This window comes from Anabas testudineus, chromosome 2 (assembly GCF_900324465.2).
Source record: "Anabas testudineus chromosome 2, fAnaTes1.2, whole genome shotgun sequence".
NCBI lineage: Eukaryota > Metazoa > Chordata > Actinopteri > Anabantiformes > Anabantidae > Anabas > Anabas testudineus.
Genome location: NC_046611.1, coordinates 12,242,119 through 12,259,173, shown reverse-complemented (window position 1 = coordinate 12,259,173; position 17,055 = coordinate 12,242,119). Strand labels below are relative to the sequence as shown.

The 17,055-nt window shown below is 41.4% G+C and overlaps 1 protein-coding gene across 4 annotated transcripts in view; it reads right to left on the bottom strand.

Annotated features, from left to right (window-relative positions):
- Positions 1–17,055, bottom strand: part of dmd (dystrophin) — a 240,174-nt gene that overhangs the window by 21,784 nt on the left and 201,335 nt on the right. For 2 of the 4 annotated variants that reach the window (XM_026364221.1, XM_026364222.1), the window contains exons 10-14: positions 15,658–15,693; positions 3,094–3,155; positions 2,755–2,829; positions 344–545; positions 154–239 (exon numbers count right to left, since the gene is read on the bottom strand). In XM_026364221.1, the coding sequence (XP_026220006.1) occupies positions 154–239; positions 344–545; positions 2,755–2,829; positions 3,094–3,155; positions 15,658–15,693 (461 nt within the window). Of the gene's footprint in view, positions 1–153; positions 240–343; positions 546–2,754; positions 2,830–3,093; positions 3,156–13,738; positions 13,950–15,657; positions 15,694–17,055 lie in introns of those variants that run through there. The other 2 variants (XM_026364223.1, XM_026364224.1) reach the window with 2 other exon arrangements.

Below are 17,055 nucleotides of genomic sequence, written 5' to 3'. Positions count from 1 at the left end.
TCCAGAAGAGCAGCAATCCTATCTAGTTTGCAAACAAACGTTTTAGTGGAAGAGGTATTCAGAACATTTACTTACTGTGGTTATAGAAAGTACCCAATCAGAACGGAAATATTCAAGTACTCCAACATAATACTGTTAAATTGGACGACTTACATCTGTATTTATCTTCCAGGTGAGCCTTGCACAGTGAAATTATTCCAGTTTTGAATGACAGAGTCCGGATCTTTCCGGTGCGACCACTGCCAACAAACAAAACAATATGTTAGATCATGTAAAATCTCATCTGTGTGTGTGTGTGTGTGTGTGTGTGTGTCTGTGTGTGTATAGAGCATGCTATGCATACGTGTCATAGACATTGAGCAGCCAGTTGAGGCACATGTCGACACAAAGCGGGACGTTGACCAGGTGGGAGTGGCTTTGTTCCAGTCGCTGGTACAGGCTGGTCAGACAGGCGACGAGCTGGGAGATGTCTAGCAGCTGCTCATTCTGCTTCAGATTGTGCTGGTCGAACACCTCACACACTGTCGGCATGCTCAGCAGGTCCACTGGAACAAAAAGAGGACAGTTAGCTCCTGGAAACACACACTTGAGGTGACAGTGTGTCACACTGCCATGCTCACACTGCCCTTCAACCAAACCAAAGTGTTTATAGTAGCTCAGTGTGTCCTTGAGTTCAGTGCTGCTCAAGGATAGTAGTATGAAGAAAACTGCACTCCAGGGATCGATAGAGTGCCACCTTATTTATTCTCTTCATTCATTAAGTTCACTAAAGGACGGAGAGGGAGGACAGGGTTGTGTGACAAACAAAAAAAGGCTCAACACTAACTCTGGAATGGAAAGTCAAATAATACCTAAATCTGAATTCACAGAAATGATCTAAACTTGTGTTAAAGCTACAAACTGGGCATTCATTTTGCTACAAATATTTTTTGTTCAGGAATTTTTCAGATGCTGTCTAGTAGGTTTTCTGTCTTAAAGAAGATCAACATGACCACAGACAACAACTGTGGGATGACAGAAGATCATTCAAAACAGGGAAAGTCAAGTCACATAACAACAGATCAACATATGATCCATTGTGTGCAGAAATCCTGCCACATTGGAACTTTTGGTCAACTGAGCTACCTTATCAAAATTAGCATAATCAATTAACTTTCAGTACTCTTGAAGCATTTACTCAAATCCCAGATGGTTTAGAGTTTGAAGATTAAATGTGCAAGCATCGAGGGTGCAGAGAAAATATTTATGTTTTAGTGTGTTAAGAGCTCTGAATGCCTCCACATGGACTCAATATCCCATAGTCCTACACTAATCAATTTCATGCATAAACTCCACCCACAGACTCAGCATTTACAGTGTGCCAGGAGAGTAAAAGTACACCCACAATGTAATCTTATCAATAAACATGGTCATTCTAATTTCTCTCTCTCACCGTCTTTCAAAGGGCCGTGTTCACTTTAGTTGCAAGTAACCTACAATAACTACACTTAATACACTTGATAAAGACAGTTATTATTACAACCATTTAACTAACTAATTAACTAAAAAAATGATTGGGGCAGATCTAGTAAACAACCATGCCAATAAGTATCATTGAGAGCACAGAGTCCTGGGAGATGTTAAACAAGCAGAGCTTATTTGCAGAAACTCGCTAAAGCCCCCTTTCACCAATAAAACCAATATAAATATAATTAGCTTTAAAGCTACAATATGCAACTTGAGCTAGCAGTAACATGGACCCAAAATCCATCTATTGTGCTTTTACATTTACAACATATTTTACAAAAGAACAAAAGTTACACACTGTATCTTTAAGTGATCACACTGTGTTTGTTATGCAAACTGTTGTGATTGTAATTAACTATGGATCTTAAAATGAATTTATTTTGGTAAGAAAAACCAGCTCCTCTTCTCCACCTGTCTATGACAGTGCATGTGTGTGTGTGGTTAAAAGTAACACTGAAGCAGAGAACTTTGGAAGGTACGTTTGAGGTAAATTTAAATATACTAATAGATTTCGTGCTGGCAGATGCCTTTAGGCAAAACTAATAAATCCTCTAAATAAGCAGAGACAAGACAAAAGAGTTGGGAAAAAAAAGAGCTGAAGTAATAGGAGTGACTGGATAAACATTAAATAATAAAAAAAAAGATAAGAAGAATAAGAAAGAAATGCCCAGCAGGTCTGCTGTAGGGAATAATGTGAGTAAAGGGATAAAATTTCAACCAGTGTGTTTGCCGTAGTCTGGGTTAATCACCAAACCTGTTTGTGTGTATTTCAGGAGGACCTCACTAACATAAATAGTACTTCTGTGATGTATGACTGCAGCCGGCTATAGGCTTTAAAACATATCACACACATAACGGCTCGTAGGCGGCTTACACTCTCTACAGATCCACCAGTGAGAGACGAGAGGGATGAGTAAACACACATATGGACAAACACACACACACACACTTACAGACTGTAGGAGCAGATAGGCAAAGATGGTAGAAGTAGAGAGAATAAAAAGAGGAGGAGGTAAAGAGAATACACAAAGGAGGAAATGAAAAGGAGCAAATGAGGTGAATTTAAAAAGGAGACAGAGATAGAAGAGAAGTAAGAACAAGGATGAGTGTGGGAGGGCTGGAACACAATGAGAGGAGCACTCGTGATGAGAAAGGAGTGTACTTAAAGCAAGACACAAAAACACTATCTGACACATTCAGGAGAGGTATATATACATATACACTATATATAGACTATGGAGTACTTACAGCAGAGAGCCTTCTGCAGGCGTCTGAGCTTCATGGCTGTTCGGTAGGCTGAGAATCGAACGTTGTTCAGGTCAGCTGAAGAAAGAAAGCAAAAAAAGATGAAACAGACTGAAAGAGGGAACAGACAGCGGAGCATCATCTACTGACGGTCCTGAATCACCCTAGCTCGACCAAAGCTTACGGCCTATTAACGGCTTCCTTTTCATCCTGAAAGTCGTTCAACAGAGTTGTGTCATATAAAGTGACAGTATATTGTTTCACAGTCAGGTAAATCATACATTTTGGAGAAGGTGTGGCTTAAACAGAGATAGAGGGAATGTGTGAGAATGTGCCACTTACCCAACGACTGGTAGAGCTCGGCCATCTTGGGATGGTCCCAGCATGTTGTCTGGGTCTGGTGACTGTAGGTAACAAAAAGACAGAATGGTCAAACCCACCATATTTCAAAAGACACTGTGCTTTCTATATGAAGGACAAGAAAAAGCACGAAATTATCATGAAAATATTTGTTTCCTAACATTTCGTAGTCGGCTGTTTGAAGCAGCTATGACAAAATATTCGAGGGAAAATCTCTCCAACATGTGAAAACCAGCAAAGAGTATTTTGCCAACGATGCTGCACAATTCAAAAACACCACTTACACAGTAAATTTCATGTTTAACAGGAATGCAAATATTTTAATACATGCCTTTCCATTTGCTCACTAATGCCTGTGACTGTGCCTTCCTAAAAAACTACAGCAGACACAGTCATTTTGGGTACCATTTAAATTAATCTCAGTCACTGAGATCAGTTTACCCAAAATCCTTAACATTAATCCTGTTGCTTGTGCGTGTCTCCCCTCCATCTCATAATTTTAGAAAATAACAACCCGCTCTGACACAAATCCACACAGACTCCATCTTCTCTGCATGGCAGCGGCTGAGAAGGGTGACAGCGGAAGAAAGGAAGAAAGAAAAGACACAGAGGGAGAAAGAGAGATAGATGGTTGCTGTGTCATTCTCCCCTCACACATTCTCTCCTTGTGACTGCTGCTCGCCACTCACAGGAGACATGGCCGTGAGTGTGTGTGTGTGTGTGTGTAGACAAGCAGATTGGCTGCTTGAGTGAAGAGAGTCTGTGTGCATGATTTACGCCTTCAGGGCTGCAATGAGAGATGTGTATTCTATCCTGTCCCCGAATAAATCATCATAAAAATCATATTTAAAGAATGCAAGCTTCATGGCCGAGGTCTTAAAAACCTTTCCCATTATTTGAGCCGCTGTTGAATTACCTCCTGTGCGTCCCGTCAATCTTGCACTCTGTATCTGTCTACTCGTGTGACAGCACTAATTAACAAATTAGTAATTTATTTTTTCTTTCAACTATTTGAGTTTACAAAGGACACAGAGAACAATGAAGTGGTCAGACGAATAAAGAAGATGTGAACAAAATATACAATATAATATATACAATATAATATAGTCTATACTTTTTGCCCCTGGGCTCAGATGATCCGTGCATTCTTCCAACTTTGTGTGTGTTGTGTACAATTTCTCTATTCTGGTAAAAATGAAAATACAGAGGATGTTTACTGTTTGAGGAGTCAGACAGGAAGTCTCTTGACTTTTATGACTGTGTATGCAAGCAAAGAAGAGCCATAAAAAATTTAATTTGATACACAACCAACCATTACTGTATACCTGTTGAAATTTAAAGGTATAATAAAGTATAATAAAAGGTATAATATCAAAATATAAATGCGAGCATTTGCTATTTTTCTTGTCTTATGCAATAATAAAGTTGGTCGGACGGAACAAGGCGTCTTTGGATTCTGTAAAACTCTGACACATTTTTCTGGGATTTATCAAACCAATTGCTAATTATGTGATTTAAATCCTTACGCTCAGTGGTTTTCACAGGTTTTCATTTTTTATTGTTCATTTAAGATATTTTTACTTTAATGTTCTGTACTGCAAATACAGCAGATAAGAATAATGGACATGTTCTTGTTGTGTACACACTGAACCTACACACTGAACCTCGGCTCATTGGTTGCCTATTTACCTTACATATGGTTTTTGCTGCAGCCTCTCTCCATGTGTTTTTCGGATGATTCCTTTTCAAACCCAGCTGAGTGTCATGATCTCAGCTTTAATTTGCATTTTATGGACTCCTTAACACCCACTCTCAGTCGAAATGTCACCTAGAAATTATTAATACTCTACTTTTATTAAGTGGAGTCAAAAACTAATGATCTTACTGTAAAGAAAAGAGCTGGTTTTCCTGGTTATTAGTTCTGCTTAGCTACTGTGGAAATAATTATTGAACTAGCACAATAAGAAAATGTAGGCAGCTAATTGCTCTGATATACATAAAAAATTTCATCTGTTTTAGCAAAAATTGGTTCCACAGTAAAAAATGACTTTAAAATGATGTCACATCAATGCTACTGTAAATGTGATCATTACGGTGCCAGCTGCTGTTTACATAAAGCTGACGGAAACCACGTCCTGTCAGCGAGGAAATATTTTCTTTTGTTCATGGCACATCAAATATTTGAGAAGTGCTTCATAAGAGACGGAGAACAGAAAATCTCCAGAAACGGTCTCTGGTGCCTTCCACTTTATATGTCAGATGGTTAATAAGCAGATAGTTGGCTTTGTGCAATCCTGGAAATGAGAGTGTCTTCTTATTTAAGAGTAAGTGTCAATCAGTGTGTCTGTGATGCGTTTTTCATTGAGTTAAATATAGGACAGTTAAATGCCTATTCAGTGCCAGTTAGAATGAAATATTAGAGTCATTTTGTCGCCGTTATGAAGCAGAAGAGACTCAAGTTATTCAGCCAAAAAAAAAAAAAGTTATTCTTAGATCTGTAGGAGCTAAAACCGTACACATAGACTCCCATTTCTCCAATACAAGTGTGTGACTGTACTTAAATACACCAATTAGAAAAAAAGCACACTAATATTTAGTTGGACCACATTTCACCGCATTCACCGTGGCATCATTTCAATAAGCTTCTGTAATGTCACAACATTTATTCTTGTCCAGAGTTGCATTAATATTTCATAGACCTTGTTTTGATGATGGAAGAGTTGGACTGCTGGAAAAAGTCTTCTCCAGCACATCACAAAGATTCTCAGTGGGGTTAAGGTATGGACTCTGTGGTTGTTAATCCATGTGTGAAAATGATGTATCATGCTCCCTGAATCACTCTTTCACAATTTGAGCCCAATGCATCCTGACATTGTCATCTTGGAATATACCTGTGACATTAAGGATGAAAAAATCCATTGACAACTGCAGCAACCCCAGATCATAGCACTGCCCCCACAGGCTTGTACAGAAGGCACTAGGCATGATGGGGCATCTTCTTACCCTGATGAACCCATCACTCTGGGTAAATCTGGACTCATCAGACCACATGACCTTCTTCCATTGGACACTTCTTAACCCAGTTTTAGTAGTTTCATCAATCTCTTTAGATGTTTTCTTTCCTTGATGCCAATAATTCAACCCTTCTAAAAGATTCTTTTCCACGACCACAGGATGTATCTTCAGACATGGTTGTTTAAGAAAAGAGAAGCTACTCACTGGGTTAAATAAGTTGTTGCCAGCCGAAAAATAATCATCCATGCAGTAATTATCCAATGGGAGGCTCTGACCTATTTGCTTAGTTAAATCCATGTGGTGACTTTTTTTGGACGGGCAGTGTACGTACAGATAAACAGTAGATTCAAAAGGTGAGCGACCACTGAACACTGAGTGTTGTGGACCATTGTGGGGAAAAGCAAACAGTGAGTTTGTGGTAAACAAACCACAGACGTAGCAGGACTGTTTCAACCACAGAGCAGATAAGCGGTCCAGCTTTCTGCTTTTCTGACCTCAGGTGCTGTCAGCGAACAAATACAAACCCGGACAGCTTGTTGAAAGCACACATGTCAAGATGGTCATACACAAGTGCACCTGCAGTTAACCTTAGTCTGAGAAGCACATACAGTACAAATAATAACCCATGAGCTGGCTTTTTTTTCTGTGTTGCCCTTATTTTCTCTCTCTCTCCCACATTCCCACTCCACATAATGAGGAGCGGGATGCCACCATAAAGAGCTACTTAAAAATCCTCTAAGCTCAGGGTCTGTGCAAACAGCAGCTCAGTCACTCAGCTCATCGCTGGCGTGCTGCTCCAAGCCACTCGGACACATGCTTCTAATAACCGTGCAGCATCAAACACATCAAGAATGCTGCAGTGGCTCGGTGAAGCACCTAATTTTACTCCTCAGTTTTAACCAGTGTTGACTTAGTTTCAGATGTTCCTGCCTCCAAGCAGCCACAAGACAATTTCCCTAAAGGGATCAATAAAGCATCACTTTACATTTCAAGTTCAAAACCTCATATTCCCCACTGCACCTATCTCTGCCACACCACCCACCTGTCCTCAACACCGCATCTGTCTCCACCACCCACTGCAGAATCATCCTCACAAAGCGGTGTGTTTAGAAGAGGAGGATACTGCATCGTGTTTCTATCATGACCGCACAAAAACACACATTATTCCAATATGTCTACAAAACGCACCTCCAACCACACGTCTCAGTGGGATTAACAAACAACAAAAACAACAACAACAACAACAGAACAGCACACTATACTCTTTTGAAAGATACGCTGTCTCCAAAGAAAATGTATCACGGCCCCAGGACAAGCCAAAGTGTTGATAATGCATCGTTTACTGTCAAAAGATAAAGTGCTGCACAGTGAGCAGCTCCGGCAGAGCAGGCAGGGATACGCTGCCTTGCTTGAAGGTGATCCGATTGAAGCCAACATGGGAGGGGAAAAGCTTTCAACATTCACTCACTCCATCCCCAATTTACCCATGTGAACGGGGACAGAAAACAGCTTAAACTAAGAATGTTGACTTAAAACGTTTTGATTAATTAAAATACCAAAGTTTCACTAGTTCTGGCTCATTACTTTTGAAATATGTGAGGAGAATGTATATATTTTTACTATTTTCTGACAAAATAGATGATGTGTATGTCAATATGTACTAAATATTATTTTTACTAGTGTTGGGGTGAAATGCAAAGCTACGGTCTGTAACTGTTAACATAAAAATATATGTATATATAATGTATGCATCTTATATGTATCTAGTATACAAGTACTGTATTAGATCAGCTGCTCACTAAACAGCATATGTCTAGTCTCATCTAATAATAAAGGTTGAATTTGAAGCCACTAAAAAAAAGAAGAAGCAAGTCTTAATAAAAGCAACATAAGTGTTAATGGTTTAGGCAGAAATATATTTTAACAATGGCAAAGTATGATTCACAATTGCATGGGAGGATGTGAAATAATAGGAGGAAACTCAGAGGAATGTAAAGTTGGACTGAGGCATCTCATGAAAGAGTACAAACATAGCATCATTTAAAATATAACTATGCACTTAGAGTCAGGCTAGCAATGCCCAACTGTGCTTTAAGCTAAAAACTAATAGCTGCATGCTAATGTGCCCTGATCAACAATACTTCAGCTTCAGTGGAGTAGGTGTGTCTACGCAGCAGGCGTTCAGGTACGGAGCAAAGTGTAGGTCACGTGTGTTTTGGAAGAGCTCAGAGCCCAACAATCAATCACTGCAGTAAAGATACACCTCAGGTGAGTCACACACAAGCCAACGGCAACGCTATTTATTTGTATAGAAAAAAACAGAGCTTTGCAGCAGTGGTTGAAGATGGGCATAACACTATCTACATGTCTACTTTTCCTATAGCGTAATAGTAAAAAGCCTGAATCGGATCTGATTATTTCTCAAAGCTTATCTCCAAAAAATAAAACACACATTGGAGGGAACTTCCATCATTCTGACAGACAACGGCACAAAAACAAAAGCACACACACACACACGTGTGAACACACAGTGCTATGTATTGCAGTTAAAAGGCAGCTCGATAGCTTTATTCAGCATTGACAGAAAGGCATTTAAATAATGGATTCACACAGAGACATGAGTGTCACTTTTCGCTGCAGTCAATTACTGTTCTTGGATGAATGATTAAAAGTGGTTTATGTGATATGGTGACGTCTTCCTCTGCTGATCATTGAGAGTGAGCCCTGACAGAGTGTTTCTTGCACACCAGGCATCTGAATGAAACCATAAAGACATGGTTTCATGGTTTAATTCACATTATTTGGACATTTACAGTTTGTTTTTTGTTTCTGCACCTTCAATTTGAAATGAATTAATAGATACTACATTAAACTTTATCTCTCAGTAGGTCTAGGTCAGAGTTGAGGTACTGGTAATTTTATTGCTTACATTAAGCAAGGGGATCGGCTAATGTGCGGTATTAAAAGGACAGTGGCTGGTGGCTTTTCAGTTTTGCCAGGTGTTTGAAATGATGATAATTATTTTGTATTTATGTTTTTGGAGGTTGGAGACTTTCAAAAACATGTATGACTATGCTGTGTACTGTCCCTGAATACAGCACATTCACCACAAAACAACTGCAGGCAGACCGTTCTTAAGACTAAGAGGCAAGTGAGCTTATGTCTGGACTATTTTATCAAATATGCAGATGTCAGAGAGGTGTTATTAATTGGGAGACTCCACAGGGAGTGAAGTGGGACGTCTGCAGCACGGTGGCAGCAGCTCTTATCACCGTTTCAGTCTTTGTTTCAGAACCGTTACACCCCTATTCCCAAACATTTCATGTGTTATCATAAAAAAAAAAACCTGACCACTTGAGCTGTGGAAAAAAAGTTCTACGGACTGGTTAAACAAAAATCAGCCTCTATCAAAATTAGCACACATATAACAGCTGCCAAGCACTCGATTTAAACAGTCTGCATTTTCATATTGCTGTAGTGTCATTACCAGAACAACCAAAGTAACTTTGGGCATATGCTGTATATATTCCCAAGTGAATTTCAGGCTTCACAGTGATGTGAATCAACCCAGCAGATGCAGACCTAGCACTAACAGAGAGCAAAGCAGGTGTCACACATGGTTTACAGACCTGATGGAGACACACACTCTCACTTGAATACATTATTAAAAAAAGAGTTTGCATTTGCATTCCTGCATCCATCTAATCTCCAATTAGCACAAGCTCAAATTGTATTTAGTGATGACCATGATTGATTTACAGATTACATTCTGTGCTAAGATTCAGACAAATACGCCAAAAATGGCTTGTCATGATTCAGCAGGGGAACTCTCCGAAACGTAAAGCCAAAGGAACCAAAGACTTTTTCAGGGCGAAGAGGTGGAATATCCTCCACTGGCTGAGTCAGTCACCTGATCTCAGTCTGAGCTGCATTCCTCTAACAGGAAACCAGACTGAGGTGTCTGGGTGAGCATCATCAGGGAAGCTGCTAAAGAATCAGCTGATGGGTCCAACACATCTCATGCTGTTACAGTAGAACAGGGAGATTCATTAGAGGACGAGCTGCATGTAAACATTTCTCTTATTGTTAACCACCAATGTGTCACTTTCTGACCGTACTACACAGCCTGTTGCTCCAGGTCTTTAAAACTAGACAGAGAGTTTCATTTTCAACATGAATCAGTCGTTTCCTAAAACAGCTAATTACATTTGCAATATGTGACTAACAATCTATACCATGTTTGAATCAAAGAAAAACAGCATTAGGATTTGGATCAACAGTTTAGTCATAAGAAAAATACAGAACAATCCGCAGCCGTCTTAATAAAATCTTACAAAAAGTTTCAATAAAAACTCTACAAAAATTAAATTCTATAATCTCAGCTGATAAGTAGGTGCAGTGCTAAAGCACTAAGTAGATTATTAACTGCTTATTGTATCAACAGAAGAATTAATTTCCCCATATCAGGTTCTCAGTTATGAGCATTTGCTGCTTTCTATTGTCTCGTGTCATAAAAAACTGAATTAGTGCTGCAACTAACAATTATTGTCTTTTATCTGCAGATTCTTCTCTTTTTCTGGTTTATCCCACGTCTGTCTTCAAACGCGGCTGAGATGACAACAAATGGGTTCAAACGAAAACAAAGACATAAAAAAAAAAATGGAAAGATATATGGTCGTGGATTCTAGGTTCTGAACTGAACTATTTTTGGTGAGACCTTGGTCAGTAAATGAGAACTGCACCATTTCTCTGTCAGCTGAAAATCCCTAAAGAGGAGGAACTTTACTCTTTTACGTGTTGAACATTAATAGATCTCTTGGATCCTGACTCAAGCAGATAAGCCTCATTTAATAACTCCATATTTATAGATGCTGGGTTTTTAAACAAAGGAGAAGAAATAGACACAAAGACAAGAATCCTGTGCCCAGTTGTATGTTAGGGCGGTAAAGCAAATAAACTACTAAGGTTCAAAAAACTTTCAGGGCACTTGAGGGACAATTCTGAACAGTCACAAATAAGCACATGTGGACGTTTTTAGCGGGTTCGACTACTGAGGAGAAAACAAGCAATTTCACAGAATCACTCTGGGCTTCAGGAAATGGTCACTTGTCAGAGCATAAAATAAAAGTGCGGATGAATTGGTAATGAAAATAATCACTAGTCACAGCTGTACATCAGATGTTTTGCAGCTCAACAATCACAACCGCAAGTGCTGCATTCACTCAGCTCCATCAGCAGTAGGAGCTGAGGGCGTGAGTGACGTGGAAATGATGGCTTTGTCACAAGTGTCCTTTCTATATGATCAGCTGCGCGCACAGGAAGAGGTTTGCCCGCCCACCATAAAACTTCTGTAATGTAAAAATTCCCCCGTTTCGTTCTCATACTGCAGTAGCTCATCTCAAAAAAGGAGATGACTGAACCCAACTGGAACAAATTTCCTCCTTACACATTTTACTTTGTGACCTTTGGCGAATGTTTTCGTTTCCACGGCCTCCGCCTGCTGTAATAATCAATGTGAAATTGCACGAGAGGAGAGAGACAGAAAATCTTGCTTGACGCCTTTGGCCTCAGGAGGTTCAAACTACTGGCAAATATAAGTGATTATAGAAAACACTGGGAACAACTGTTCCCTCGTCAAACAGCTCATTGGCTATTTTATCAACCCTTGTAAGGCAATGAAATCTAATCTATTACCATCATCTCCATTACAATCAGGTTGCGTGCGTGTGAGATTGCACATTATCTCCCCAGTCTGACTGAACATCACGCTTCATTGTTTAACTCTACATACAAGACGGCTTTTTTAAAATCATTTTAAAATGGAACCCGAGGTGTTGGAGGCAAAGAAAATTACTCCAAACAAGAGCAGATGAAAACTAATATCTGATTATTAGTTTGTAGAGAAGCTACTTTCATACACAAACATTTTTTCTGACAGCGATCTGGGATTTCTTGCATAAGCGGCTGAAAAAGAGAAGCAGCTTGTTCTAAAGTGGCCAGTGTTCATTTTTTACATGCTGAGTTTGAGCTGCAGGATTTGGGTTAATTATCCCCTGTGCACTAAGGAAGACTGTCATTTAGTATTGTTGACAATCATGTGACAGCTGCTAGGAAAGAAATGGCTCATGACTGGACATTTGAAGACATTTTCACTGTGCAAACCTATTTTTACCACAATAACACTATCAGCACTGTACCTTTTGTTCATTACGTGATCTTACTGGTGCAAGAACTCATCATATTCTCTTAATTCTACCTAATTAATACAGGACACCTGACCAAAACATGCCTGCAGCTCATATACTGTGAGGGTTCCCTCCATCACTGCTGCTAAGTGCAGAAAAAAAAAAATCACCCTGAAAAGTCACAGTTCAGGCTGAAATAGAGCCTGTGGCTCATATTCATGTACAACACACACACACACAAACCACAACAGTCATGCCTGAGCATGTCAGCACCACTATCCAGCAAATGGAGCTGAATGTGTGTGTGTGTGTGTGTGTGTGTTAAGGCTTTCTATCCATCAGCTGTGTTTAGTCAGTGCACAAACACACACACACACCTGCAATCACATTGGTGCCAAAAAAATCTGCAACAGCCAGCCCGCATCCTCTGCTCTCATTTCACCAACTCCTGACGTGCACGCACACGTGCACAGAGATCCATCAGTGCAGGACCACCAGATCCCACTTTACTGTAAAACCGGATCAGCACAGGGCTGGACTGCGGATGGACACAACACAGGGACCTAAAAGCTGCTGTATGGGTAAAGAAAAAGTAGGCCTGGCGTTATTTCCCCTGCCGGAAATAGACCAACGCATCGTTATCAAATTCACCGTGCACGATGCACGCGCGCGCGCGCACACCGTGCACCACGCACGGTCCCGGGCACGGGCTGCTCTGCTGGCGCGGAGCTGATTGTGTGCGTTTGGGAGTGTTGAGGAATGCAACACAGCGGCGGGTCTCTGGCGATCAGAGTCCATCTCTGTATCCCAACATGGCAGCAACGACAGTGGAACAGCAGCTCGAGGGGTTCCGGATCCACGGTCGCACGGTTCGGGTCTCAGGAGCGGACCGCGGGTCGGAGCGGCTCAGCGGCCGCGCAGCTCGCTCGGTTCCCCGGTAACGACGGCGATCAACAGCCGCTGTGCAGGAAGGGGCTGGTTGGGATTAATGGCCACCAAACACAACACATTTCCTTCTTGTTGTGAAATGTGTTTTGTAAAATGTCCCGGTGTTCTGGGTTCTTTGTGGGTTCTCTGTTCTTTGTGGGTTCTTTACCTTTAATGCTAAATTATTCCAACTTGTTCTTGAATATTAGCCCCACAACGCAGGCTGAGGGGCATTCATTCAAGATGCACATATGGGTTATCAGCACACATGACGGGAGGAAATCTGTTCTCCGGGTCCAAAATAAAACCTGTCAGCACGTTAGTCCGGGTCTTAAACCCGCTCCTGGACCAGATCAAACCCTGTGTGGGGGAGATCCCTGAAGCCCACAGCCAGGGATCCTGTGCGAACAGGTTTGCTGCATTACGACCAGCACAGTTATCACCACCATTATTTATCAGCACTCATGAACAGCCCCCCCCCCACTCAGCCCAGTACTCACTTCCGAAACTGCTCCCGCATCGCGAAGCCGTCCGAGTGCGGTGGAAACGAACCGATTCCCGGACAAAACCGAGGCGATGTCTCGACTCCCTCCGCGTCCTCAACCACCGGAGAGAGGTGTCCAAGATTACAGTGTGTAGCCTACGTGTGTGTGGTGTGGTGTGTGTGTGTGTGTGTGTGTGTGCTCCTCTGTGCAGCGGTGTGTTGCAGAGACTGACTGGACAGAGAAACACGAGGGTCACTGCGAGCGGAATGCAACTGGGGCGACTTCCGCCTGGTGCTTCAAAATAAAAGCTCTAGTAAGAAAGCTGATTTCATTTATCAACAAAAAAAATTAAAGGCGTGGTTACATTCGGTATAGTCTCTACAGAGAGCTTTAAACTATTTATAATAAGCCTGTGCAGACCCCTTAATGGTCCGACAGTAGATGAGGAAACTCCCTACCATGAATTGCTATTGAGTTTTTTCACAGTTTCCAAATCAAAACTGAGATGTCCACCTGCAGGCTACATATAATAACCAGACACTCAACTGGGCAAACAGATGAAAGGTTTTTTCACTAATGTGGCAAGATCCATCTGAGATATCTAAAGTCTGACATCTAACACTAACCCTGGGTGCAATCATCTAATTCAACCTGAATGGATGCTAATAGAAATTATACTGTGCCAGTAAGATGTTGTATGATCTATAAATAACCTTAAATATACAAAAACGTATCCTTCATTGAACAGGTAATTGAAATCCTTTCTGCCAGCTCAGTTCAGTGAAGGCATCATTTCGATGACTAAATTAAACTATCAACAAAACCAACAAAAACACACCACTTCTGTACAGGACCCATAGTGGGTTAATCAGACCCTAACTATAGATGGAAAAATAAATATACAATAAATAATAAACACTATAAGATAGATAATTAACGAAGACTAAACCAACGTCGCTGATGCGTTTATTGTGAAATTGAACACGCTCTCCTTCCGGTCTAGTTCCGCCTTTCTCCATGAAGCTTGACGCTCCTCAGCTAGACGAGGCGGAGCTGAGGCTCCCTGCCTCCGTCTCCCTTCCCCCTATCCCGCTGTTTCTGAAAGCAAAGGAGCCTCGACACCATCCAAGGAGGTTTTTCACCTCCCTGACGAGGGGGAGAGGGAGAGAGAGAAGCTCTTTGCTTTTCAAGGCACACAGATTTCCAAGGCCAGGGAGGGAAAAGAAAGAAGGACAGCGAGGAAGACAGATAGGAAAAGAGGCAAAGACAAGAAGGGATGGGAGGGGGGTGGGAAAAGGACACAGGAAGAGAGGAGGAGGGAGGAGTGGGGGGCTAATTTATAGGCAAGTCTGAACTGATATTTTATCCAACCACAACAGTTTGTCTTTATACCTGAGCTGCACAGGTGTGTGTGTGTGTGTGTGTGTGTCTGAGACACATTCAGGCGGAGGAAGATTACTATTTAGGAGGTTTGGGATTTAAACGGAGTGCTCCATCAGCCAGAACACACACTCCCTCACAGCATGGGGTGTATTTTGCAGGTTTTTAGGAAACCTTCTCCAGGAGCAGAGAAGTGATCGTGCACAAGAAGCAGTTGGTCGACCATATGTTGGTGCACTGTGCCCTGAATGACTCTGTATGCAAGAGACATAGTGTGTGTGTGTGTGTGTGTGCTTGAACTATAGCCTGTGTGGGTGTTTTGCATGTTTGCACAATGGCTGCTGCATGTTTGCATTGCTACTGAATAGCCAAAAGATTGTGGACACTTCATTAGCCGTTGTATATTGTGTGTCTGTTCATGCTGCATATGATGCAGGATGTGTGTGTGTGTGTGTGTGCAGAGACAGAGGTGTGTGTGCATATGTGTGTGTGTGTGTGCAGAGACAGAGGTGTGTGTGTGCATGTGTGTGTGTGTGTGGTCAGTTGGCACTCACAGCGTCTCGGTCATCGGGTCAGGTCCAGCTTTCTCTCTGCATGTGGAGAGGAGAATCTGTCACTTCTCTTTCCCTCTTTCTCTTTCTAGTGTTTCACTTAATGAAACTACTTCTTTCAAACTCTTCAGACCCACTGAATGTGAGGTGCCAGTTACATGAAATGTTCTCACTCGGTCATTCGGAGTTAACTCAAACACACCAAGCTGCTAGTTGCTAATTATCAAGCCTTCTGCGAACTCTCTGTGGGGTTATTCTGACCAGAGTTAGGAATGTGAAGTGGAGGTCTGACTTGTTGAGACGGGTCTAACTGCAGACTTCATCTCCTCGTGTTCTGTTTTTCCAAACCAGTCAAGTTCAAGACTTCACGTAGCAACAACAGTGTTTCTATCAGATTAAAAACTAGCTGATATTCCTTGATGTACTTTAGACACAAATCAAATACTTTGGACAACTGGTTTGAAGTTCCACGTTAGCCTTTGGAAGAAGCTGGTGTTTTTGTTTTGCAGACATCCCACCTCTACAGCTGAGCTCTGGGAGTCTTCGGCTCCCTGATGTCTGCAAAACATGTGTAATATCCCAGAAATTGAAAGTAACAGGAAGCATTGCAAGCAGCCTGTGAGCAGCTGGGAGGCGTTCAGGGCCTCTGCAAAGCTTCAAAGAGCTAGTTAGGGAACTGCTGTAGCTAGTTAGCCAGTGGCTAATGCATTAGCAAGCTGGGAACATGCTAATGAAACTGAAAAACAGTTTCATGTGATGTTTTCACCCACTGGTAGCTTTTTTTAAGGTGCTTACTTATGTAGCTGTAAACGAGATTTTGCTGTGAAACTAGCTGTTTTACATGCTGTGTAACCAAGTTTAAAATGCCAATAGGTAGTGGAAGAGTAATGTTAGTACAACTGGAGAAGGGACAAAGTCAACGAACTGTCCTATTAATGTCAATCACACAACAATACCTGACCAAAGTTTACCAACATTAGCTAAGACAAGCTCCAGAAATACAAAGTGAACTAAACTTAGCCAAGATGTATTTTATTACTAATAACTTAAACTATTTGTACTGTATTATGTGAAGAAAACGTGTTTCGGGACATAATGGTGATGCATGCACGAAAAATACATAAAATGTGTCCAGTTGTGCAGAATAATTGCAGGCAAACGATTCTGCGTGGCTACAAAATCCCAATAACTACTAAATTATCTCCCATCTTTAACTCTCTCAATTCCTTTGCTGCACCAGCTCAGCAACAGACGCCTGTTTTGCACCCTGAGGAGCTGAGACAGAAGTTGTAAGACTGTGATTACACCTTAACACCTCCCACCTCTAAAACTTCTGCTATCTGCTGATGAGCAGTAAACAGTCTCCCGGCATTCACCACAGCGCTGCAGTGTGACCTGGGA